The 27334-nt window shown below is 38.4% G+C and overlaps 1 protein-coding gene across 14 annotated transcripts in view; it reads left to right on the top strand.

Moving 5' to 3' along the window:
* NREP (neuronal regeneration related protein) overlaps positions 1–27334 on the top strand; it is a 300569-nt gene that overhangs the window by 254499 nt on the left and 18736 nt on the right. For 2 of the 14 annotated variants that reach the window (XM_039848439.1, XM_039848431.1), the window contains exons 3-4: positions 18099–18140; positions 19438–19500. The exons of 1 other annotated variant lie outside the window; for it this stretch is intronic. In XM_039848439.1, coding sequence (XP_039704373.1) covers positions 19486–19500 — 15 coding nt within the window. In that variant the 5' untranslated portion in view covers positions 18099–18140; positions 19438–19485. Of the gene's footprint in view, positions 1–10813; positions 10986–17576; positions 17696–17781; positions 17972–18007; positions 18141–19437; positions 19501–27334 lie in introns of those variants that run through there. 11 more of the 14 variants (XM_039848430.1, XM_039848427.1, XM_039848436.1 and 8 more) reach the window with 11 other exon arrangements.

Raw genomic sequence — 27334 nt, 5'->3', positions numbered from 1 at the left:
GGATTATGGGAAAAGCCTAAATTAACAAATAAATAAAGAGTGGGACTTTGTAAAGCTGCATGTACGATTCTTCATGTAAGGAATTTATACCACTGACTGACAATGGGCCACATAATGCACAGACAAGACATGGTTTAGAAGAAAGGAAGTAGGCTCCACACTATTAAACAAGCTACTAAAACTCATTGAGCTTGTTTCCTTATTTGTAACATGAGGGTAACAGCATCATTTACTACAATGGGATGTTGTGAGGGTTTGACAAGCGCAGGTAAAGCACTTGGCACATGCTCAGTAAATCTCATAATACTTGTTGTTTAGCAGTTGTTTTCTTCATTATTACAAACGTATCTGAAAATTCTAGTGTAATTTTCCTAGTAAATGAAGAGTCCGATGTGCTGGCTGGAAACTGGCACACAATTTGCCTCTGCTTACCAAGACCACTCCCATTTCTCTCTCTCTCTCTCTCTCTCTCTCTCTCTCTCTCTGTGTGTGTGTGTGTGTGTGTGTGTGTGTGTGTGTGTGTGTGTAAATTGATCTGTACCGAATCCTATGGTTTCAGCCATCAAGCTTCAGTTTCTTTGTCATTCTTTAGTTTCACTCACTTTTCCTCACTGGCAAGACTAAGAAGCTGTTTTGATATTTTGCTGTCTAAACTTTAAAATTACTAGCAAAACAGTCAGATTCCTGGACCTCCCCTACCTTGTTTATCTCAATCAACCCACTTCACGTGAGCCATCACACAGGCAATCAGATTACAATTGTACTGGATAGGAAAAAGTGACCCAACCTGCTACTAGAATATTATTGCAACCCTGCCATATTTTATGCTTCTAACAAATTTCCTTTTTTTTTCCTTCTCTCTTCACCTACAATTTGTGGAACTTTGACAATCTTAAATCATACGCCTTGCCCTCAGAAATTTGCTTTTTCTTTCTCAGTTTACTCACATTAATAAAACCCATATTTTGGACTTAACAATTGAGCTTAAAACATTTTTGTTCGAAATACCACTAGCATACCTATCTCGATTAATGTGCAAACATACTGAAGCATCGTTGCCTTTACTCCTAAGTGTCCCACCTCTCTTATACTCTCACTGTCACATTTAGAAATGTGTGTGTTTACATGCACATAGTACACAATTCAAACTGTGCAATTGGTCATGCAATTAAAAATGAGCTACGAGCTACTTAGTTCCCTCTCTAGAGACAATCACTGTTAATTTCTTGTGATAAATATATACTTTAAAAAAACAACACAAAATGTAGCATACATTAACATTCTCAGCTAGGACTTCTTGAGAGAATTAAGTTCTCATACCCTAACATATCCATGGTATGTAATAAATTAACTTTTATCTCAGTTATCAGCGATGGTATTATGTACCATCCATGAGAGAATTGAGGGAATGATGACAAATAATTTTCTCTGTCCCCTGGTTCAGATGAGGAACTATAATTAAGAAATACTTTCACTGAACAATCTAGCTTGCAGATTATATTCATGTAAATCTGTTCTACTACTACTTACTACTCATCCTCCTTCTTTTCCTTGTTCTTCCTCTTTTACTTTTATATTGAGGTATAACAAATTAGAAAGTATATGGAGTGCATCAGTCTTAAAAATACAGCATATACTTAAATTTATATATGTTCACACCCATATAACCACCATTCAGAGTATGATCTAGAACATTTCCATCATTTTAGAATGTCCCCTCATGCTCCCAGAAACAACTTCTAGTTTAATTTCTGCCATTACAATTAGTTTTTCCTGTTTTGAAATGTCCTGTAAATGCAATCATATTTGGATTTCCCTTCTTTCCCTCAACATGTCAGAGAGATTGTCCATGTTGCTGTATGTATCAGTTTATTTTTATTGCTGATTATCATTCCATTATGTGAACAAATCACTATTTATTCTCCTGTTGATAGGTATCTGGATTGTTTCCATTTGAGGACTATTTTGAATAAAGCTGCTGTGGACATAGGCACTCATTTATCTTGGGCAGGTCAGGAGGTAGGCATATGCTCAGCTTTAGTAAACATTGCCAAACAGTTTTCCAAAATGTTTTTCAATTTTGCTCATTTGTTTAACAGCTGCATAGTATTATATGGATTTGCCATGATTTATTAAAACTACTTGACTATTAATAGTAATAAGTTGTTTTCAACTATTTGCTATTAAAAATATATGTTCAAAATATCCTTTTGCATAAATCATTTTGAACATATGTAAGTTTATCTATAGAAAAAAGTATAAGAAGTGAATTTGCTGGACCCAAGGACGTGCATTTTTAAGTTTGTTAGATATGAAAAAAATCGTCTCCAATATGTTTTAACTAGCACATACACCTTACTGGCAATATTTGACAGTGTTTTACCCCATACATAGACTTAGTAAGTCATCAAATGTTTTGAACTCGCCTGTCCCATAGGTATAAATCATGTTTCTTTGTAGTTTTAATTTGAAAGTCTCTTATTATAAGTGATATTGGATATCTTTTCATAAGTTCAAAAGCATTCGTATTTCCTTTTCTGTGATTTTTCTTTTAATATACTTTACCCATTAGTCTATCGAGTTGGTCTTTTATTGATTTAGGAGAGCTGTTTTTATAGTAAAGAAATTAGTGCTTTCGCTATAATATGAGTTACAGATATTTTCCCCAGACTGCTGCTTGTCTTTTGTATCTGTTAATAATTGAGGAATAATTTGGAATATTTCCTTTACATAAGGTTTCCAAAGCATATTTTACAAAGCCCTAGTCTACCCTTTCTTTTGCCACCCACAAGATGTGTCTTGATCATTATTCATGAATAAAAATAAATTATGCTTTAAATGCATTCTCTGGATTATTAAAAATAATTTTGCCCTAATGCACAACCCAGAGAATTGAAAGGAAGCCTGAATATAAAAAAGCAATTGACAGACATGCAGAACATGAGTATGGCTGGTATCTTAACAATTTTTTCAAGAAAGCAAAAGGCAAGTTACATTCTTAGTAAGATTATGTGTTAAGATCATCTGTTCAGCTTTGAAAAGTGTATTTGATAATCAGATGCCTCACACTACTCTTAGACAGCAAGTCAGAGAGATATGGGCAGTCGCTGCACACTGCTCCCAAATACTTGGTCAACTTAGAATATCTCATAAAATGAAAGATATCCCTCAAAATGAGGATTGGTATAAAGAGGGACCTAAGGCATTATTCTAAGTAGTGATATTACAGAGATGCTTAAACTATCAGTCTCAAACTTCAGGAAGATTTCTCCTCACCCACTGACCTCTGCTATTCAAATCAAAATATTAGAACCTGACATTCACTTATTTCCTTCCATTAGATTATTTGCACCAGAGACCATTTATTATTTGTATCAGTTTTGTATTCCTGCCATAACTACCACAAATTTAGCAGTTAAAACAGCACCCGTTTCTGCAGGTTAGAAGTTCAGGTCGCCAGGGCTCAGCTGGATCTGCTACTTAGACTCTCTAAGACAGAAATCGGAGTGTGAGTAGGCTGCTTTCTGGAAGCTCTGCAGTGGAGAATTGGGGGGCTGGATCCATCTCCAAGCTCACTCAGGTTGTTGGTGGGATTTAGTTCCCTGAGACTGTAAGCCATGGCCCCCATTTCCTTGCTGGCTGTCAGCCAGGAGCTTCTCTCATCTCTTTAAGGCCACCTGCATTCCAGTCTCATTGTCCCCTCCATCTTCAGGTCCACAACAGAGCATTGACTCGTTCTCACATTTTGAATCTCTCTGAATTCCCCCTTTCATGGCATCTCTCCATGTTGCAGCTGGAAAAGTTTCTTTGCTTCTAAAGACCAATGGGATTAGGTGGGCACAACTGCATCATCCAGGATAATCTTCCTCTCTAAAGGCTTATAACTGTAATTACATCTGCAAAGTCCCTTTTACCATGTAAGGTGACATAGTCAGAGGTTTTGGGGATAGGACGCAGACATTTTGGGGGGGCATTAATCTGCCTAATATATTCTCTTCCTTCTTCCTTCTCGCCTCTCTCTTTTTCTTCTCTCTTTCCCTCTTCCTCTCTCCCTGCCATCAAGCAAAATGCTGGGCATATAGTGTAAAGAAAACTAAATAAATGTTGGTTGGTTCAATGATGCTTTTAGAGTGCTTAATCTTGAGGCTTCAGTCTGAATTCTGGGAATATATATTAAAAAGAATTTGTCAGGTGGTTTATAAACTCCCAGGATATCAGAGTAGAAAAAACAAAAGGGGTTTCTCATCTCCTTTCCCCTGCAGCCTGGGGCGAGGGGCCTGCCTAGTTAAGGAGTGTGGTCCTGTGTATCTGGACTAAGCTCATCTTTGGGGTTGCCTAAGCACCTTGAGGTTGCTGTGCCATGCAAGGCTTGGGGACAGAACAGACAGAACTCTGTGATGACATATGCCAAATTTGGACTCACCAGGATTTTTAGATGAACAGAAGAATATTAAGCACTCTAGAGAAGGCAATATATTTTTTTAAAAAGAAATATCCTATGCGGTAGAAAAAGAACTTTAGATCATTTGAAATGTTATCTAATTCTGGGGCCTTCTTGGTGGAGAGCAAAGAGACATCTTTGCATAAGAATTTTCATCATGATCTACCTAGAGGAAAATTGTTACTGATCTTTGCTGGACAACTGAAAAGACAGATTCTCACCTTTCCTCAACAAGTTTCACTAACGATTAATCTTCATTGTCAAATGTTCTCAGTGAAATAATCATCTCCAGATTTCTTGAGCAAAGATATTTTGACTAATACTTTAGTTCCCACACTTTGGTTTGAGTGAAATAAAAGCACTGTATCATTTTTTGCAACGCTCAAGGACTAATTAATAACCTATAAAAACTATTTATTATATTTGTTTTAGAGAAATAAATATTTACTAAGGTTTTTATGTAAATTCTGTCTACCCCTTAGATTGCACCTTCCTTAGGCAAAGGATTTATTTTTAATCCAAAAACATAGTACATAGTGTATTGGATACATGATAGTTTCTTATAAACATTTTTTAGAATAAAAGCCCAGAAAAGGCTCAGAATGGAAGTTATATGTACTGTAACTTGCATACTGTACTGTCTGCTGTAACCTGCAACCAGATACATATCGATGATGTATGAACATACTTAATAGTTGAAAGAAGTTGTGTTTATATATGGTAAATTTCTGGAATTATCAATACTATGTTGACTTTAGTTGAATATGGATAAACATGGAACCTAAAATAGATCATCTGAATATCATCATCTGTTATTATTTAAGAGGAACTAAGCAGCAGTAACCATTAGTAACAAGATAACATTACTTAATTCAAAACTATTATGCTATAAAACTCAACATCATTTATATTAAATCTCTATGATGAATAATAAGAAAAATTCATGATAAGAAACATTTCAAGAAAATAATATCTTTTAGGTGTTATTTCAAAAGTGATTTCAATTATGTTCTTTGTGGGAAACACACCACCCTCCTGGTCAAAGGCTGTGATTATAGTTCGCATGAAGAGCCAGAGGTACCCATGTCAATGTGTTTGGTGAGGAGCTGATTGAGATGACCCCACTGTGCAGCTCCGAGGCCATACACCTTTTCCTCTCTGTGGGGCCAGACTGACTAAGTGTGCTCACCAAGTGCATAAAGAAGTTCCCCCAAATGAAACAGTGATTTGCTTATTGCTGAACCTTCAGACTTTCAGAAACCTGAATGTTTCTCAGGTAGAAATATAATCGCCCTTTTATAAAAGCTTTGCATATTAAGGATGAAAATCTCAGAATTATTTCTAAAATTTAGTGAAACGTGCACTAGCAAAAATTACAAAGGAATTACAGTTCAAAACCACTGAAGAATTAAAAAAAAAAATCATCCATCCTGTCACCTCTGATTGTTTATCAGGAGTGCAAAACTGAGACCTTTTACCAAATATTGAGATAATGATTTGACAAGACATCACAGTTTGAGGGCAACTAAAGAAATGCATTTAAGCAGAAGACCTCACTTACAAATTTTCACACAATAGTTTCATTCTAAGCTTTAAAGTCATAAGATTTTAGGGTTTTATAACTGGAAAAGATTTGGAGAAACTTTTAGTTCAATCTCCTTGTCTTATAGATCATGGAATTCCCATTAATTTCATTTCCTCTAAAAATTTTCCTACTGACAGTATTTTACAGTGACATTTATAACAATCCTACAGCTAAGCAATTTTAACAGCAGATATATATGTGTGTGTGTGTGTATATGTATACATATATATTTTAAGTCATTCTGTAATCACAGTTCCTTTGCTTCGATTTTTTTTAGCTAAAACCGAAGCCATGCAAAATGTTCTTAGAGACTTTGGTATAATTTTTAGTTTACATTATTAGAATAGGGAAATACTAAATTTTGATGGAACGATAAAATCCCACCTCTGAATTTTCTATTGGAATACATAAATATATGATACATAAAAACATATGTGTTTTTATATATATATGTGTGTTTTTATATATATATATGTAAAAGAATATAAAGCCTCTGGTCAGACAGTCCTTTCAAAATCTATTTCTGTCGTTTAATAACTGTGTGTGATGTCAGGCAAATTATTTACGCAGTAATCCCAGATCTGTTAAAATGAATTAAAGAACTCTATGTATTTTACGAAGTTTAAGGGACATTATGTAGGAGAATGTGCTTAACACAGTACCTCTCAAAACATACCAGCTCAATAGCTACTCCTTTCATTCCTTTCTTCCATCACTCATGTGTCTTATACCTATTACTTGAATTCATTCTACATCGTTTCATTATTTCTAAATGAAGTATCAGTGCTATTCTCCTAACATTTGATTACTTTTGTTCTTCAGATGAAGCCAAAATTTTCTATTTTGAGTGTTTCTTTTCTGGAAGAAAGAAGGGTTCCAAGCATGGACATTGGAATTACTTTGAAAGAACTCATTCAAATCAAGCTATAGTGCTTTTTTCTCTTGCTTGCCCAGAGAGAGGGAATTGGGAAAAATTCATTAGTTTGTCTTCCTGAAGTCTAGTCAAATTAGCATCAACTTTATTTTAACTTTGGCACTAAATTAAACTTGAGCTTGTTGTGGTTACGGGTAAAAAAATAATTCTAACACCACACATGCATTCTAAAGTTAAGTTGACTTTACAGCCTAAAGAAAGAAATTACAGTTTGCTTTTTTAATTCTCCACAAATTCTGTGCATCTTTAAAATTGAATATTGATGATTTATTAAACATGTAGTAAAACTTCATTATCCTGAATCAGTTTAGCCACTTTAGACTTTATTTCTGAAGAAAAAATGTGTTCTTTCACTTTTATACATTAAACAGATATTTTACCTACTTAGTGCAAGTTCTGTGTCAAACATCAGGGATCTAAAAATCAATAGTAATGATCCCCAAAGTCTGGTGATAAGACAAGAAAACACAATGAAAGTCTTAACAATACATCATGACGTGTGCTAAACTAGATGAATGACTACCTTTCTGATCCCATCTGTATTACTCTTTTCTTTTGCTCACTACACTCCAGCCACCTTACCTCAGTCACACTCTTCCTATCCCTTGAACACCCCCATTGATTCCTGCCTCTGTACCTTTGCACTTGCTTTCCCCTCTCTGATAGAAACGCTCATCCCCTCTATCTTTCAATTCCTTGCTCCGTTTCATCATTCAGGTCTTAACTTGTGTCAGCTCAAAGAGGCCTTCCCTAAATACCCCTTCCCTCTCCCTGTCCCCAGCCATTCTTTGCCACATCACGTTTTAAAAACATTTTTCTTTATCTGAAAATGCCTTAGTTACTAATTTGTTTACTTGTATCTTGAATTTTTTTATTGGAATTGTAGAATTAAGTTCCATTAGGACAGTGCCTGGGTCTGTCTTGTTCACTGCTCTATCTCCAGTGTCTAGCACTTTGCCTTGCATGTAGTAAGGAGATGCTCAGTAAATATTTATTGAGTCAAAGGCTTAGTGCCATGAGGATTAAGTGGAGCCATCAGGGAAGCTTCACATAGGAGGTAACACTTGATCTGAGGCTTAAAGTACCCTGTTTAAGATATAGGATTAACATCAAATAGGGACTGATTGGAAGACGAGGTTTTCACCTTGTGTGAGTGAGTAAATGGAAGTGTGAAGTTTTGCATAAACAGAGAACAAAAGATATTCCCAGACTTCCAAGGGAGCTGAAAATTTAAGTTTGGGATAAGATTGGTTTATGACATCTGCGGTCATGCAGGTAGGGGTGTGCCACACACACTTAGACAAAGGGCAGTAAGTCTGTGTTGGAGACAGAGGTTTCTGGTACTTTTCACCTTGTAGAGCCACCAGGAGAGTTGCCAGTGAACTATTTCTAAGCATAAATCCTTCAGGGACTACTTTATTAAGTAAGTTCATTGTTTTTGTTTGTTTGCTTGTTGTAATTTGGAGCACATTTTGTGAAAATTATTGAAAATGTGCTGAAGCTAGACTTTAAAACATAAAGCTAGACTTTTAAGACCTTAAATCTTGTTTATCTCATTCATTTGTCTCATAAAATCTTCCTTCATATATATTGCAAAAATACAGTTCCGTCTAACCTTAAGCTGAAGTATCAAAATTCTCGACTGCTTGTATTCCTGAGGATGTGTTTATATATCACCAACTGTGGCTTTGTCCATGTGTGTCTGTAAATCCCTGGGGTGGGAAGATGGTAAAGTAAATTGCGACTTATAAAAAGTAGACAAAAAGAATTCAGGACATTTAAAACTGCAAAACTGGAAAAAGTGAATTTGTCAACAGAAGGAACCAAGACGTTTCTAACCTAAGCAACCAATGAAGAATTAGCATCCATGTGATTTAGAACAAAAATAAGATTTGCCTCCTTGTCAAGCTCTTCCAGGGAGAAAGCATTTACCTACCCATTTTCTGGACCTTTGGGTCCTCTCTCCCACCAGAACTGGAAGGACACCCATCTGTATGGAAGAGAAAACAATGGACTGCTAATTTGAACTTGAGGTTGTGAGGAGGAAGCAGCGGAATTCCACAGAGATGAGAGGAGGAAGAGAGGAGAGTCAAAGCTCTAAGAAGACAGAGTAGACAATGAGGGGAGGAGACCCAGATGTCCGTCCAGGACGGGCTCAGTATGTGGGAGGCAACTTGAGACAGAAAATAGAGAACCACCTTGCACCATCCTCTACTCTTGTGTTTTTGATTGTCCAACTCTAAGATTTTTCTCTCTAATGAATAGCTGAGGCATTTTACCCTTTGAACTCTTCAGGATATAGTTAAGAGATTACAGCTGGATGCTTTAAGGCACCGACCTTTTGGCACAAAATGAGGCAAATTCATGCAAATGAAAACCTGACAATTCTTGGAACAGTCCCGATTTCAGCTTCTTAAGGTGCACATTCTCAGAATTCTCAAGGAAGTCTCATGGGTCCTCCAAGTCGTAGAGTCAAATTCACTGTTTATTATGATGCCTTTGAGGATCAACAAAAATAAAACTTTACCCTGCTTTAAAAAAATGATTAGGACACTTTTTCAACTCCAGCAAAGTGTTTAATTTAGAATGGCGGGCTACATACACCACCAACACCAAGATAAACCTGAAGTATGAAATCTGTGCACTTTTAAAAGGAACTGTAATGATAGATATGTAAATGAATATGTGGTGGGGGGGCGGTGGGAAGAGACCCTTGGTTTTTCAGTTTTGTTTTCTGACAATATGTCATTACCAGTATTTGGTGGAATAAGTGGCACATGGCATCATTAAAAAACTATTTGTGAAATAAATCAATCACCTCGAAGAATCACAACTTGTTTTAGGAAGAGTTTAGGTGCCATTTTTACAAATTGTTTTGCCTGCAGAACTATCTCATTCCTATAAATTTTCAGGATTTATGGGGTAGAAGAAGGAAAATGAGTCTGTGAAAAAGTCAAAGAAGAAGCCAGAAAGGACGGCCAAGAAATGAAGGGAAATCAAGGAGTGAAGGACTAACCTGTACCCCCTGGATCTGGACATCTGTAGGCCTCACAGTAAAACAGGGGAGGCACAAGCGCATGATGGGTAAGAATGGAATTCTGTAGTCAGACTTTCTACATTCAAGTCCCAGCTCCATTGTTTACACTGTGTTAAGTAATTGGATGGTTTGACCTCTCCCCACCTCAGTTTTTCATCTGTGAAGTGAGAAACCGATGTCACAGAATTAATACAAGGACTATATGATCTATCTGCCTGCACATGGGGAATGCTTGTTTCAAATGCTATTTTCTGAGAAATTGAGGGCTTTGAGTGAAAAGGAATGCAATCCAATCATGGTTTAGAGAGTCCAGTCAGTTACTAACTAGAGCTGTGATGCTAAATGATTCCTTTCATTTTTCCACCTGCTTCTTTATCTGGTTCTTGTGACTGATTTTATATATGTATATAATATATACGTATTACATAATATGTATATATTATATATATATACATGTATATATTATATATATACATATATACATGTATATATACATATATATACATATACAATGCAATACATATATACATTATATGTATATATACATATTTTATATATATATATAATCTGGTTCTTGTGACTATATATGTGTGCGTATGTATGTACACACACACATACATACGCACACATATATATACATATATACACATATATGTATGTATGTGTATATATTTTTAACAAGTTTAAAAGGAAAGTACAATAAACGTGTGTGAAATTATTAATATTATTGTTACACGCAAATACCTTTAATATTCTTAACTTGTGTATTTCCACGAATGCCAGGGGACCACACCATATGAAGTTTCTGGAAAGGGTTTACCTTCTTGAATACCTTCAGAAGAAGAGGAGCTAAGTTGTCCCATTTTGCAAAGAAGAACCTCATTCTAAAGGCAGTCTTCTGTCTTCCAACTAGCTGTTTCTCATTTTGGTCAGCCTCCGCCTTCCATCTCCACGTTCCACTGAGTGGTCACGTGAGAAAGGCAGTCAGGTGAGGTGAATGCACCAAACTATAACCCTAACTATCTCAGCCTTGACTGAATCCTAGAGTCTAAGGCTACCGAATCCCACTGTGATGGGACAGAATTTCATTCATCTATCAAGGTGCTTGAGCTAATTTCAAAATTAGATTGAGTCTGTATGGAATTTCATCTTAACCACTACACAGTATCAAGGGGTATTTAAATCCAGAGACATTTTTTGTTCCTCCCCCTCTTGAATGATAAGACAAGCACTACCTTCATGTAACAGAATGTTATATCTTTTGTTAGCATCTTAGAGCACATTTTTGCATTTCCTTTGTTTTGGAGACTACCCATCGATTACTTTAATTGATTTTAAAATTCAGAATTTCCCAAGGGAAAAAAATTTTTTCTTTGTTAGGGCTAATTAGCTAACACACACACACACACACACACACACACACACACACACACACACTCACACTCACACACTGAGATTTTAAAATAATTTCCTTTTACTTGTTTTGGATTAGCATTAACCTCCAGTATTATTTTAAAAGTTTTGTACCACCATTCAGATAAGTTTTAAGGCAAGCAAAAGGCAATTTTTAAATGTGTTTCATATGGTCTGTTTTGCATGGTAGGATAATCTGGATAAATCTTCCTTTGAGACATTCCTTCCACTTATCTCTTTGTTTCTGCAACAGCCAGCTTGTTCTTCACCTCCAGGAGGGCTAACTTGACTTTTCCAGGGATTTTTGATTATTTCCAGATGTTGGACAAAATACAAGATTGAGAGCACCATGATTTTCAAAAGTTCCTTGCCTCTTACAATTGCCCTTTATATTTTAAATGCTGTTTATCATTGCATTTTATAGAGTGACACAGGTTACAAGTCATCCTATATTCTCTTTCATACTTGGAGTTCACATTTTGCTAAATTTACAGCTATTTTTCCTCTTTTCATTGCCAGTGTCCCAGTATCAATGGCTCAGTTGGTGTTTCGTGTTCCTTCCTGAGACTTAATGAATTCTCAAATATGAAGGCACTTTTCTGAATTTATTCTTAGTGTGGATTTCTCAGTGGTAAAGTGGAGAATCCTCCTCATCTGTGCTGCCTTCAGCAGCTGTGTAAACACAGCTGGAAAGTTGCAAGTGGACAGGGTCGACTGTAAATACGTTTCCTTATGTGTTTTGGAATGCTGTTTTGAGAACCACGAACCATGAATTTCAGATGAGGCTCCATGACTGCAACTGTCTTCTTCATAGTGAATGTGACTTTCTTTGTTTGGACAAAGCCTTACCCTTGATGGACATATTACTTCTTTAGCCTCAGGCTCTTTCTTGGACTTTCTATTTTACAATATCCTAAACCTCATAACAAACAGAAATATTACAAATTCTGTTGGCTTCTGAATGTTTGATGTAAGGGCGGATTATTAGTTTGCTAGGTCTGCCATAACAAAGTACCACAAACTAGGTGGCTTAAACAATAGAAATTTATTTTCTCATAGTTCTGGAGATCAAGCTGTTATCAAGGTTGATATCTTCTGAGGCCTCTCTCCTGGGCTGGTAGATGGGCATCTTCTCCCAGTGTTTTCACATGGCCTTCTCTGAGTGTGTGCCTGTATCCTAATCACCTCTTCTTATAAGGACCCCACTTTATATTAATTACCACTTTAAAGACCCTACCTCCAAATACAGTCACATTCGGAGGTACTGGGGGTTAGGACTTCAACATATAAATTTTGGAAGAGACAAAATTAAGCCTATCACAGGAAGAAAGCATGAGGAAAGGAGAAATGTTGATAAAATTACCCAAGGCTTGCTGTTGGAATATTAAATGTGAGTTCTACACTCAACACATATAAAATTGAACTCATTATTACCCCCTTTTCCTCACGAATCCACTATTCTTCCTATATTTTTCTGTTTTAGGAAAGACCAACAGCATCCAAGTGGTCACAAAGCCAAAAATTTGCAATCGTCTTGGATTCTTTTCTCCAGCTAATCTCTGGTCCTCTATCAAGCTTCTAGGGCAGCGGTCTCCAACCTTTTTTGGCACCAGGGATCGGTGCCCCTGAGAATTTACTTGTTGTAAATCGATGCACCCGATGATCTTAGGTGGAGCTGAGGTGGTGATGTTAGTGCTGGGGAGCGGCTGCAAATACAAATGAAGGTCCACTCCCTGGCCCACCACTCACCTCCTGCTGTGCGGCCCAGTTCCTAACAGGCCATGGCCTGGTACCGGTCCATGGCCCAGAGGTTGGGGCCCCCTGCCCTAATGAGTCCTGCAATCCCACCTCTCTGGTTTAACTTGACCTCTTCCCTCTTCTTTCCCATGGCCTCCACCACAATTTGGGCTGTTCATAATTCTCATCTGGATTACTGTGAAAGTCTCCTTCTTAATCATCTCCACTTCCTCAGTTCTGCCCCTTCTCCCTACTCAAACACATCTTTCGAATTGCTTTCACAATAATCTTTCTAGGAAAAAAATTTGTTCATATCACTTTCAGATTAAATTTCTTCAATAGTTCTGTATTGCTTTAAGCATAAAATTCAGTTTCTCAGCTCAAGCATGCAATACAATTATTTTCCTTTAGTCTGATTGGTTGAACTTAGGTCACATGCTCATCTTGAGCCCATTAGCAAATCCAAACAATTCAATACACTAATTGGCTAAAAGAATTAGTATCTATTTCTTGGGGTCACCTTCCCTGGGACTTGTGGGCTGTATGGGGGAAGGATGGAGACCAGGACAAAATCAGGGTTTCATCAAGAAAGAGTAGGAAGAAAGAGATGAGTGTTAGGCAGGTAACCAGTAATGTCAACTACTCTCTGTTTCTTCATGAAATTTACAGTCTAGTGGTGAAACAGAAAAGTAAAGCCAAAGTTACAGTGCAATGTGATAAGGACAATCACAGCACTCTGGACAAGGCACACGATGAGCTCCAAGACTTCTTTCTAATCAGACAAGGGGTCCAAAGAAAGTTTCCTAAAAGAAGTGATGCTTAAAGTAAATTTATGAAGAATGAACGATAGTTAACACTGTGAAGAAGGGGAAAAAAGCATTCTGGCAACAGGAATAGCAAGTGAGAAGGCCCAAGAGTCATGCAACAATCACTCACTGAAAAGTCACACATCATTCAGACTGACCAGGGAGGGATTAAAGATGAGGCTAGAAGGAGAGGTGGGGCAGATCATGATACATCATGTAAGTTTTATTCTATAAACTACCTATAATACCTGTTGGTACCATGTATGTACCAACGAAAATGCCAAACACTGTATGCAATTTTACATAATACAGCACCTTAGTATTACGGTATAAAGCCCAACTGAAAGATGAAGAAACAGACACATAGGTTAAATACCTTCTCCAGGGTCACATAAATTTGGCTCTAAGCATTTTATATTTAGCCTTTCACCTAGAACTCAGACTCATGGGACCCAAGCAGTGATATAGACTGAAAATAAATGAAATTGGGGGAATATATATTTGAGATACAGTTGGATGTATGAAGATACATTTGAGAATGAAATATCTAAAGAAGCTTGAAGAAAAACTCTGCATCGAAAATGCATCTTCTTTTTGACCAAATCCTCTGATGGACTATTCTTTGGTATACATATCGGGAACAGAAGACAAGGGGCAGGTTCTGACTCAAGGGTCTTCGATCACATTTCTTAGCTCATGATTTGTCCCTGCCCCTGCCTACAAAGTCTTTCCCCCCGTTTTCAATTTTCTGATTTTTGTTCATTCTTCACAAATTTAGTTTAAGCATCACCTCCTTTAGGAAACTTTCTTTGAACCCCCGGTTTGATTTAGAAAGATGCCTTGGTGCTCACACTGTACCCTTTGCAGAGCTCTACAGTTGTCCTTACCACACTGCACTATAACTTTGGCTTTGATTGTTTCTGCACTCCCTCATCCCAGACCATAAATTCCATGAAGATAAGGAAATTGCCGAGTTCTTTTTCCTCTTTCCTAAGAAAACCTTGGTTTTGTATGGGTCTCTGTCCTTCCCACATACAGTTCACATGGCTCAAAGAAGGCCACCGCTTTCCCATCTCGAGGAATGAATCTGATTGTTTAAGCCAGTGGTTCTCAATCAAGGGTGAGTTTGCTCCTCCAAGGGACATTTGACAATGTCTGGACACATAACCGGTTGTCACAACTGGGGATTACTACTGGCATCCAGCTGCTAGAGGCCAGAGATGCTGCTAAACATCCTACAATGAACAGGAAAGCTCCTCTCCTCTCCATATTCACCTCACCCTGCCCCTTGGCTCCATCCGAGAATTATTCATCCAGCTCTCAATAGTACTGAAGTTGAGACACCCTGGTTTAAGACAGTATTTCTGTGACTTTGCTTCCTAACTATTAATGGTCTAGGGATGAATATATGCCTTAAATAATCAATTAGACTGAAGCGAAGGACTGATATTCCACTATTGGGAAAGAGATGAAAGAGATGGACAATAAAGCTGGAAAGTTAAATTGTGGTCACATTGTGGCGAGTTTTGAGTGGAAGGCTAATTACAGTCTTTATTCTATAATGGAACGGTGGGTACCATGATTAGAAAGATTTTCAGAGAGTGAGCATCTCATATAACCTGCAGGATAGATGGGAAAGGGGCAGAGCATGATGGACAGGAGCACTGTGAGACAGCTATTATTACATTTCCCGAGTGAAGCGACACTGTGTGAGTTCCTTTATGTCACTAGTGGTTAGCGTAGTCTTCTATACCCAGAAAGACTCAAGAATGTTTCTTGGATAGTTGGATTGGTGACCTTTTTTTGGAACACAGTAGACTATGATTCTGACCCAGTATTCTTGTTTCTTAAAATTACTGATGTCACCTCTCTGTGGCTACATGAAGAAAAATTAGCATATAACAAATTCCAAATTCCCCTGTGTTTTGAAAAGATATCTTTGGTAAGTTATACATAAACACTAAAGTGTGTGTGTGTGCATGTGTGTGTGTGTGTTTTATTATAGAAGCAACTTTTGTGTGTGTTTTATTATAGAAGCATCTTCCTGGGATAGATTTTTGTGTCAGTGTCCTCTTAGGTTTCTTTTCAAGCCTGACTGAGGTGAATGACTAAGACCTCAATGTTCAGGTGCCCTTGACCAGCTTGCTAGAGCTTCAGAGTGAAGAAGCAGACCCCAGGCTTCTGCCCTCTCCCATTGCTCCACTTACTACTCAGCCCTTCCTTCCATCATTTTCCTGGAAGGTAAACTCTGACCCTGAAGACATCGGGGAAGTTTGAGTTATTTCTTCCCTTTGTTCCTAGCAATGGCTCCAAAGTCAAGTCTTTTTTTTTTTTTTGCAGGAAAATAACTGTAATATTTTAGATTAATTCAAGGAAGCTCCTTGCGTGTCCCTTAAACATAACACCCACTGGCAATCTAATAAGTATTTGCTGCTGCAGTGGCTTTTATAGTGTGAAAAGAGGATCTATAGTCCTAGCGATAAGCTTATAGAGAATTTACTCTTTAGAATTAAGAATGTAAAATATTACTCTTTAGAATTAAGAATGTAAAATATTACTTTTAAGGTGTGCTATTTCTGTGCCCCCAAAATACTAAAATTAAAAAATAAGGCATTCTATAAATGTTTTTGTAAATTCTCTTTCTCCCTTTCCTTTGGCTGTTATAGAAAATATTGCTTTAATGATTAGAAGTAAAATGTGGATGGTAAATTTAGAAGACATTATGATCCTTTGTATACTTTTTTCTTGGCAAAGCAATTTAATTAGAAAATAATCTTCCTCCCTAACATCTGACATGTAGTATAAAATGATTCTCATTTTGTTGGCAACAAACCAGTTTGTCTGAGTTTGTAGCAAAATTTTGAGCTATTACATTACTATGAAAAGATAGATTTTAAATATGAAAGATGAGGGTTTTTTTTTCTTAAATTAGAAATGCAAAGCACTTAAAAAAAAAAAAAGCAATCTCCAATTTTAAAAAGTACAATTTCAGTGGGATAAAGAGCGGGGGGAAAGAAGAGATTACCAGGGGAATATGTCTTGGGGTGATCACACCAGGTCGCAGCCCATGCAGTCTGTGCACGCGCGTGTCCATGTGTGTGTCTGTGTGCGTGCGCGCAGCCACAGGCCTCCAGGCCCGGCCTTGGGGGTGCTCTGCCCCGGGCTTCCTCCGGGTGGGCGCTGGGCGCGCGTACTCGGCGGGGCGGCCGGGCCCACCCGGGGCCGTGCGCACACGCGTGCGGCGCCGGCTCTTTGTGTGCCTCTGTGCTGCCGCCGCCGCAGGCACCATTTTTGCTTCGCTCGGGACAGGCGCATAAAAGGGAAGGCGGCTGCGGCCCATCGCCGTCCTCTTTCCCTCAGATGCCCTCTGCCGCAGGTTTATTATTACAGTACGGGCCGCGCCGCCTCTCCCCGCGGCCCTGGCTGGCCGCCGGGCTGTGGAGCGCCCTGGCCGCCTTCACGGTTGGCGCGCCCCCAAACCGCCTACTCCGCCTCCTTATTTGTCTGAAAAGCAATCGCACGTCGAGGCGGAGAGCCCGCCAGGGCCGGGAGAGGCCGGGCCGGTGTGCGCGCGCTGGGCTCGGGGGCGGGGCCCGGGCGGCGCGCCCATCTGCGGGCCCTTTTGTCCCCCAGGGGCCCGGCGGGCTCAGTGGGGGAGGCTCAGGGCGCCAGGGGTGCGGGGTGCCGGGGCGCGCGCTTTGGCCGCTCGCCGACGGGGCCCCGAGTCACCGATTCCTGCCGAGTAAGCAGTCTGGCCCCGCCGCGGCAGCACAGTGGCAGCAAGGCTGGGGCGCTGGCGCCGTGCCAGTCCCATCAGAATTAGCTCATTGTTCACTAGCACACTAGCAGCAGCGGCAGCAGGAGAAAGAGAGAGACAGACAGACACTGACTCAGAGACACTCTCTTAGAGAAAGAGAGATACACACACACACTCACACACACAGTTGAAGAGAGAGCGCGAGGCAGGGAGACCTTCCCCTCCTTTTTCCAAGGCTGCACTTAAGTGAAGCCGGTTTAGGTTTTGTTTCCCCTTCCCCCTCCTCCCTCCTCTTCCTCCACCCCTTTCCCTCCCCCTCCCTCCCTCTCTTCCCCTCACAGCTGTCTTTCTTGCATGATGCCCTTTTTCATCCACATTTGTGTTTCAGGTGTAGAGAGGAGAGAGTGAGCAGGGAGCGGGGCTTTTGTCTGTAAGTATATGCCATTCCCATCCCCGGCCGGGAGCGCTGCTTTCTCTTTTGTGTTGATTCCTTGCTTTTGCTCTTAGCTGGATGGACCCTGCAACCCTGCAGAGTTCATGCTTCTTCCCTCAAAATTGTAAAGAGCTGAAGCATGTACCTTGGAGAGATTCTGGCATTTTGGTCCTGCTGCATTAAAGCTGGAATTTAACTTGGGCTGCTTTTTTTTTTTTAATGTACAAGTTAAGAGGGAGAATTCTTTGGGAGAAGGGGTGGGGTTTTCTGCCTGTTGGTGCGGTTAATTTTTGTTCTTCGTGCTCGTAAAGCATTGTTAGGAACTGTTTTGTTTCTTTGCATTAAATGCACTTTTGGGCATGCGCCCCCCCCCTTTATCAAATGAATTTGTGTCCTTCATCCTCACACTATTTATTACTCTTTCTACGCTGCTGCTGCCGCCAAGGGTCTTTTCGGGCATTTGATCTTGCAACACTTTTTTCCTACCTTTTCTTATAAAGCAGTTGAACTTTGTGGGAGGAAGGGAGGGCTTAAAAATAAATGCTTTTTGCTTGATGATGATAATATGATATGCACTTATATGTATATATGATAACATTACAGGAAAACTCTAAGAGCTTATGATACCCTTTTAGAGAACTTTTAGTTTCTCCATTCATCTTAATTTTTGTCTTAACAAAAGAACTGTGTTCTGTTGACTTAAAGATTGAGGGGGAAAATCACTGCAGCATGCACATTAATGTTGATTTGGTTTAGGGAGAAGGACATAATGGTGTATATTCCTGACTCCCCCCCCCCCCAGTGTAAGGCAAGCTTTTCTTTTTTTTTTTTTTTTTAACACGGAAGGTTATGTAATGCAGTGCCATTTCCAAAAATATCCACTCTGAGGCATTACACTACACGGGTGGAAGGCTGATTCCTATTCTGCTGTCTTGATTGCAAATATACTGCCAGTAGTATGTCTGGGAACAAAGAGCAGCCAGAAAACAATCTATTTTTATCCCTTGGTTCCACTTTTAAGTTGCTAAACCTTTTGAACTGCAATTTAAAAATGAACCGATTGCTAAGAATAGCCCAGGACTCTGCGAAGCCAGGTACCAACGATTCCTTTGTCCCCCCGTTTAACCATATAGACCTCTTGCAAAGCTCTTTCAGAAGCCCCAGTGGTAACAATAATTTGCATGTAACTTAACCACAGAAAATGGTTATTTATCTGTAACCTCTAAGCAGGCATTTTTCATTTGCTGACCTGTGGTGAGGCAATTTGTCTACTGTATTTAAACATATTTTGCAGGTTGGTCTCCCTGGACTGAAGAAGGGAGGGTACAAGGCCAAGACTGTTATGATTCTCAAAATGGTAAGAATTGGTCATCAGAGGAGATTCTCAGTAGCTTCTTAAAAGTCTTTATTCGTATGAATATCAACGACCCACCTTCGTCTCACCTCAAACCTTCATTGTTCCTACACCATGTGACCTTTAAATGGTTCTATCTCCAGCATGTGGGAGCTTTGCAGTATAGTAATTTATATGAATTGGATGTGGTGAATTAGATCTTTTGATTTTTCCAATCATTTTGAATAGAACACTGAAATTCCTTTTTCAGAAGTGAAGATTTATTTAACTCAAACAACAGAAACCATTCTGTTCTTTAAGAAGAGTGATGTGTTGTGGCTTGCATGGAAAGGGTGACAGCAGTAGGGCTCAGCAAAGCAGTGGGTCTTGTATTAGTGATAGCCAGAACTTACCCAAAAAGTAGGGGTCTGTGTCCAGCTAATCAAATTGCTATAGTATCTGCTATCCTTAAGAACAGTATATGAAGAACATGGACTTTTATAGTAATACACTGTCAGTTGTATCTCCGTTATAATTAGCATTATTTTTTGTTGGTTTATAACCTTCGTTTATGAGAGACATCTGTTCAGTTTTAGAAGCCACGCATGTTTTCCTCTAAATGAAAATGTAACTATTTCTGACAGACATTATGATCTACAGAAAAAGCAGTTTAGTGTTTGATGCCTGATTAAATAAAGAATAGATGAAATACACATTAAATACAGCTGAGTATATTAATCTTCTATGAAAAAATTTCCTCTTTGGAAAAAAGTTGAACTAAAAAAATAGAAATGTCATGAAACTTTTCAGATAAGTACAGCATGTCCTACTGCAGATGTTTATACTCTTTAAAACACCTCTTTGTCACTTAGAATGTGTAATTTCCAAATTTAGTTTTAGTTTTTCCTTTTTTTAAACGAGGGTGGAATTTAATGAATCAATTGAATCTGATATACTTGATATTTTCTTTGAGAACAACCCAAGTATAAGCTTCCAAGTAGAAAAATGAATCAGAAGCAATTAAATGAGTTCAGTTTGAATCCTATTAACAAGTAGACTCTTTTTTGTGTATTCCTCACCTGTCATTTCAACAGGTGGGTTATGAAGCACCAAATAAAATAGCTGTTGTTCAGAATTTCATAATAATCAAACTGAGGAACTTGTGGTAGAAGAATAAATGGGATGAACAAAAAATTAAACTGATCCATGAGTTTTGTATAAATGGTTCCTAACTTCGTTTTAAATTCCTAATTAGCCATTGTCATATAGAGTACCAGGATGGTAACAAAATAAAGTGCTACAAGGCATTTTTATTTAATTATCTTTTCTTGAGATGGGCCACGTCATCTTGCCTTCTAGCTCTGCATCCCAGAACCTTACTCTCTGTGTCATACTATAACATACATAGATCATGAAGGTCCATGTATGTTGTAGTATGTCAGGTGACCAATTTGATTGGACACAAATTTGACCACAGACCCTGCCAAAACTAGCTCTTTAGATCAAGCTCAGAGAGTAAATACCATGTTTCTGTAGTAGTGAGTGGAACAAGCTTTGCGGAAAACAAGCATATCTGCCAAAGCTGAGAATGATGAAAGTTGGAACAATTTGAATGCAGAAGAGCAAATTCAAATTATCATTACATGTTAATTTTTTACAGTTGCCGTTTATGTATGGTGGCAGAATGAGAAATCACAATTTGTTGCTCTTGGAAGGATTTTTACTCATGGAAAAATTCTTACAACTTTTTGGTGATCCTTTCATCAAGATGTCAGTCCCTTTTGGCACAAGTCCATTGCCTGAAATGAAACCACCGACAGTTATTGTCTGTGGGTGATTCCAAGTAACTTTCTAGCAATTCCCTTATTCCGGGAGGTCTGAGCTCTTAAAAGTCTTTGCACATATTAATATAAAAAAATGTTTCAATTTGTTTTTGAAAAACTATGATCAGAGGTGTTTTGTTGTGCCTCCTCTGTTTTCTTTCTGATGAAATGAAGTTATTTTCTTTCCTTGATTAAAAATAAAATTACTTTGCTGATCTGTAACTGGCTTACTTAAAGCCTTAGCCCACATACAATAAAAACTAGTGCTGGGGAAGCAGTAGATTTAACACCTGGCCACCTCTAGAAGATATATAAACATGCCCTTTCTGTTAAACATGTTATTCCATTTACATAATTTAAAAAACTAAAGAGGATCTAATTTCAGTGCCTTCAGCCTGTTTAGTAAAGGGCTTATTCCAAATACAAATTTATAATCAGCTCATTCCAGTAAAAGAAATTAATTGGTAGACTCCAGAATTTGAAACAGAGTGAATCAATATCTAGACATTTTATATGTCCTAAAATGGTGTTTCGCAGCAATAATTTAGAGATTCACTCATGAATCTTAGAGTGACCCTGGGGTTGTGCAACTCAGGAATACTGTTAAAAATTTTAATTTTGAGTAGTTTGCCATATCTTGATTGAACAGAATATTCTTTTCAATAACTCATTCCCCAACTTTTTAAGTTTTTTAGTAAGCATTCCTTTCTCCAGTTGCCCCTCCCGCCCCCACCGCTTTTAACACAATTAGCAAGATATTGTGAGTCTACAGAGATCCTTTAATTTATATTTGGCTTTTTGCTATATTTTAATTTCTAAGATTATATTTTATATGAGTCTGGTATTTGCTTAGGTGTTTTATTTTAAAGGCATTTGCTTTAGATAAGTCAGTGAGAGGAAAATACTTAAGAACGTGCAGATGGTCTTATTGAATAGTTTGAATAAATAAATTTTAGAATCCAATGTCAAGGTTAAGTCCTGATTGTCAACATGCCTACCCTCTGGGTAAACTTGCCTCTGAGTGTGTTTGTGCATTGGACTCATGTTTTAACAAAGACTTAGGAATTGGAACAATTTAAGTTCTCTCTAAGGCTGACGCTGAGCTTTTAAAAAAGATGAGTTGACTCCATTGTACCGTTCATAGAGCTCTGCTTTCTGTAGTCTGTGAAGTGGCATTCATGGGCTTACAAGGAGACTCTTTGAATAATCTCTCCATTAACATAAGGTTTTCCTGTTTTAAAGAAAAAGACAAAGGTTGAGGAGGAATGCGGTCCTATTGATAGCTGTGCCACTGGGTTTTGGAATGTAAATTTGCAAGTTGTTCACAGTGATTCTTGATTATGGAGATGCGGAAGAGTACCTAAGAGAGTAATTTTATATGGCACTGTTTTCTCTTTCAGCACACTGTAAGGGAGAGAATTGGGAATCTTTTGAGGAATCAGTAGGGATGGGGTGGCTGTCAGGGTTTAACCCTAGTCCAGCTTCCTTTTGAGCTATATAGATAATTCAAGCAGGAAGTGTTTTAGCAGAAATTGTGGAATAAACAGCTATTCAAAGTAATGTTCTATTTTAACCCATACAGTTCTTAAGAACTTGTGTGTAAATCAGATCATCATAAATACACAGAAGGAATTCACTTCATCTTAAATCTTAATATGAATACTTTTAAAACAGGAAAATAGACTTCTAAAACTAAACTAAATGAATAACCTCCAGATTACTAGTTTCATAAGTTAAGTATTCATCTACATTAGACTGCTAGGGAGCCTTGGGGTGAAAATCTGTGACTTCTTGGGTCTTGCACATATTTTCTTAGTGATGTTTCTGGCTAGAAGGGCTTTTAAGGCCTTATCCTCATAGGCAAAGTGAAATGGAGGGTTGAGATAATTATCTGAATAATTATGCTTTAAAAAAACTTGATTTTGTCTGATTCATCTTGGTTATTTAAAATGTTACTGGAGTGATACAGGAGTGGGAAGGATTTGCCTGAATTACTTGAATAATTCCTTTGTTACACAGGAAAAGACCAGGGACAAGGAAATTTTATCAGCAAATCCAATTAGGATATATCAGAGGAAAATGTATTGAATATACTTGGACTATGTCATCTTGATTGATCAAGATGTATTAGAAGATTCCAATTTTAAACTTCTCCTTTGCTTTGAACTGGAAAACAGGTTACCCATGAGTCTCAGCCCACAGCTGTAGAAATTATGGTTGCTAAAAATATCATTTATTGGGTCTACATTCATCAGAAATGGGTATTTCTAGACATATTTTGATCTGGGGACAGCTTCAAGAATTTCTCTTCTCAGTGGTTTAAAAAATAGCAGTGATTCTGAAATTGATCTGTTAGTGCATGACAAATATGAGCCGCTGTAATGGTTTGGGATTTAAGCATTAACATGGCTCTCCACTAAATTCTAAATATAAATTCATTTACTAGCAATGGCTTGGTATTAACCTGGGTATAACACTAGTCACACTCTCCTGCATTATTTGTTAGTGGGATCATATGCATTTCTTTCATTGACCGACTAAATTACAGGCACCCAGAGGGTTTATAAAGTTCATATACAGTGCTTAATAAAGTGTTAAATGTATGTTAGAAGTGCAAAACTATTTAGTCTATGCATGCTAATATCTATTAAGTTGGACTTTTAAAATTCATCCTCATTGGCTTAATCATGTTTAGTTTTGCTGAACTAGAATTCATGTGTGTCTTTACCTTCTAAAGACCTAGGAAATTGAAGTGAATGTATTTTAGTTTTCACAGCAAGTTTTTTTTTTCTGTAATTTATTAACAGTAGAAAAAAAAATATGGTTAAGCCATAAAGCCGCTTGCCAAAAAGAGTGACTTGCAACTGTTCACCTTTACCAGCTTTTAGTGCCACACTCTGAGTAACCTGGTGAGATGCTAGCTCTCGAAGTGTGATCCAGCACTGGTACTCAAAGCTCACAGCAACTTTTCCTGCAGCCATAAAATTCCCCTCTGGGATCCAGGACAAGCTTTCCTCTCAGTGTTAGGACTTTAAAGCCCTCACTTATTTCCAGTGTAATCTGACTCTGTGATATTAGGAAGATGATCCCAAGAACACAAAGATGCCATGTCTGAAAGTGTTGAAGAGACTGAGAAAAGTTGGTGGTAGGTTTATGCATCTATTCCCATGTCAATTGAATAAGGTTTTTTGTGAGATTTTTGAGCATTTTATTTGTACTTAGTTCTTTGCATTATAGAAAGTGCATACTTGGCCTATACTCTCAGTGGATTTATATTTTAGTTTTGGGAGGAAGACGAACATGCATGACAAACTTAACAATGTTATGCAATATAATCTAGTACTAAATCATAAGCTGCAGAAGAGTGTGCTATTGAGGACTGGGGATTGTAGGGGAAAACTTTTTTTAAGGGAGTAGAAATTAAGCTAGACTCAGAGATGGCAAATATATGGCCTCCAGCTGACCTTTACTTCTCTTGCTCTTGACTCCTTCACAACCCCCTCCTCCACATTCTCAGAATAAATGAATAAAGTGGTGCTTTTGCTGTGAGTAGTTAAGAGGAATGGAAGCATCCTCTATGGGGTCACATTGCTATACTGAGAAATGTGGAGACGAGGAGTACTGACTAGGAATGCCATCACTAACTCCTGCTGCACCGATGGCAGACGTTGCTAATCAACCTTGACAGTCATTATTTATCCTGAATATGATTGCAAAATCTTCAGCATAAGCTACCATTAACTATTGATTGAAGTTGGCACAAAATTTGAAGCCTAGAAGTGGACTCTTTGCTCCTTTAGAGCAGGTACTATGCCTTCTTAAGCTTTTTATCCCTAGGGTTTAGCACCAGTCCTTAACAAATATTGAGTAAATGAAGAATTAAGAATATCTGGGTAGATTCAGATGAGAGGGAAGTGTATTCTAGAAAAAGGGAATGCATTATAAAGGTATGCTTGCAAGAGAGCATAATGCATTTTTACTGTAATAGAGAATGCCCTTGTCCAGTTAGGGTCTACGTGCTGTCAAGGGCAGACCTCACAAACTAGTCCTAGAAGTCAAGAACTTGATGTGTTGAGCCATAGGAAGCCACTGATGTGGTATCTTAGAGGCGGCCTGAGGCTCTCTCTCAGGTTTCAGCCCTGTCAGGTTTTTGCCTTTTGATTGTGCCCAAAGGGAAAGAGCACACACTTACATTTTCTGGTTAAATGTAAGCTTACTTTATTGCTGCCTCTCACTCCCTTTGGGCTTGGGTGGAGTGACGGAGAGAAGAAAGTCCCTAAGCAGAAAAAATTGGGAAGGAAGGCGGAGCACACTTAACCTCTTTCTTTTGAGAAAATGGCAGCACTCCCATTGACAAACCCTAGCAGTTCAGAGGTGTCCTCCTGGCTAGAGAGGGTGTTGCTCCTGTGCCAGTTGCCTGAGAGGAGGCACCACGCTTCCCTTCTGTGAGGCTAGCTGGGTGTAGCCATGTATTTATTAATCAGTTGCAACCACAAGTACACAGCTGGTTGTCTCTCTCTAATTCTTCCTGATTAGCCAGACGTACTTATTCAGAATTCAAGCCAACACTTACATCATCATGATAAAATTGTTTACAATTTGAGGCCTACAGGCTTTTACTAATTTGGTCAATAATCTGGTGACCATCTAAAGGGAATCTCATCACATGATATGCAAAAGTTGAGGAAAGCCAAGAAGAGCAAGAAGGAATTTTCTGGAATTTCTTCTGGATACAGCACAGACTCCTAGCTTAGAATGCGTCAGGTGCAAGATTTTCAACATGAAATGGTTTCACTAGCTCTTTTTAGCCCCTTCAGATGAGGCTGACTTATCACTGAGTCTCTCAAAAGTGACATAAGTAAGCGTTGCTCCTTGAATTCTTTCTTCCCACTCCCACTTCATAGTTTCAAAAAAATTTTTTTTCAACTACTGTGTTTAGACCTTCATAAATTTAATTTTTGTGGCTGGGCAGCCATACCAGGAACTATGTGAACGAATACTTTATTTCTAGCCACAGCGGAATTTATTTTCTTAGAGGAAGCAGGCCACTTGTTATTCTAATGTGTCCCAGGAGTCCCTCCTTCTGTGCCTCTGCTTACTCAGTCCTAGAAAGAATGCTCCTCCTGACGAAATAGTAATTTTCTAGACCCCAGTACATCCAGCAGAAATAATCACATGCTCCTTTGTACACTTATCACACTTCTAGTGGTTTAGCTGTACTGCCTTATTTCTGTGGGTTTTTCCTACTCTCCCAAGATTAGAAACTTGAAACAAGAACCTTGACCCTTAGTAACTCAGCATCATCTCTCTTTGGTAGTAGTTGAGTCTGCGGTGCCTCATTTTTTTCCTTTTCCTCTACCAGCAGGATGGTAAATTTAGATGTGGAAAAGTTTCATCATTGAGAGAGAACTCTAGAACACCTAGTGAATTTGATTAGTGTTCTCTTTCTACACAGTAGAAGAAAACCCTAACCTTCACTGACATGCTCTAGTGGGACCTTAGAACACATCCCTTATCCATGAATCAGTCCGATAACTGTTGCAGAACCTATCCAGAATTTAGCACCTCCTTAGTGATCAATAAATGTCTGTGGAATAAATGCAAGAGTCAGTGGTCACGGATACGTGAATACCTGCTTGTTTTCTTCTGGGCAGAACCAAGTAGCTCACCTTGAGATTTACAACCCGTAACAGCCCATCACTTTGCAGAGTTGTGACAGTTCCAATTATAAAATATTTAAGCACAGATTGTGAATTTACTACTGAAAAGTCCCTTTCATTGAACATTTAAGAAGGCTCAATGTTAGGGACGTAGGGAGGTGAGGAGAGTTAAGTGAAATCTAAGCACACTACAAAAACAATTCCTAAATTCTGTGTTTCCTTCTTTTACACTTGTTTAGGCAGAAGCCGTCCTAAGAGAGTCTAAAAAGTTAGTTTGGTCTGGTCTGCTGAAAGAGGAATCTCACTTCAGGGTAGATTCGCACATCCGAAACATTGGCTGTGGAGTGCCATTATGCACTAGGTTATTAATGTTTT

The sequence above is a fragment of the Pteropus medius genome, unplaced genomic scaffold, assembly GCF_902729225.1.
Source record: "Pteropus medius unplaced genomic scaffold, Ma_sr-lr_union100, whole genome shotgun sequence".
Lineage (NCBI taxonomy): Eukaryota > Metazoa > Chordata > Mammalia > Chiroptera > Pteropodidae > Pteropus > Pteropus medius.
The sequence above is the reverse complement of the archived record's forward strand: the minus strand, read 5'-3'. Positions and strand labels throughout refer to the sequence as shown.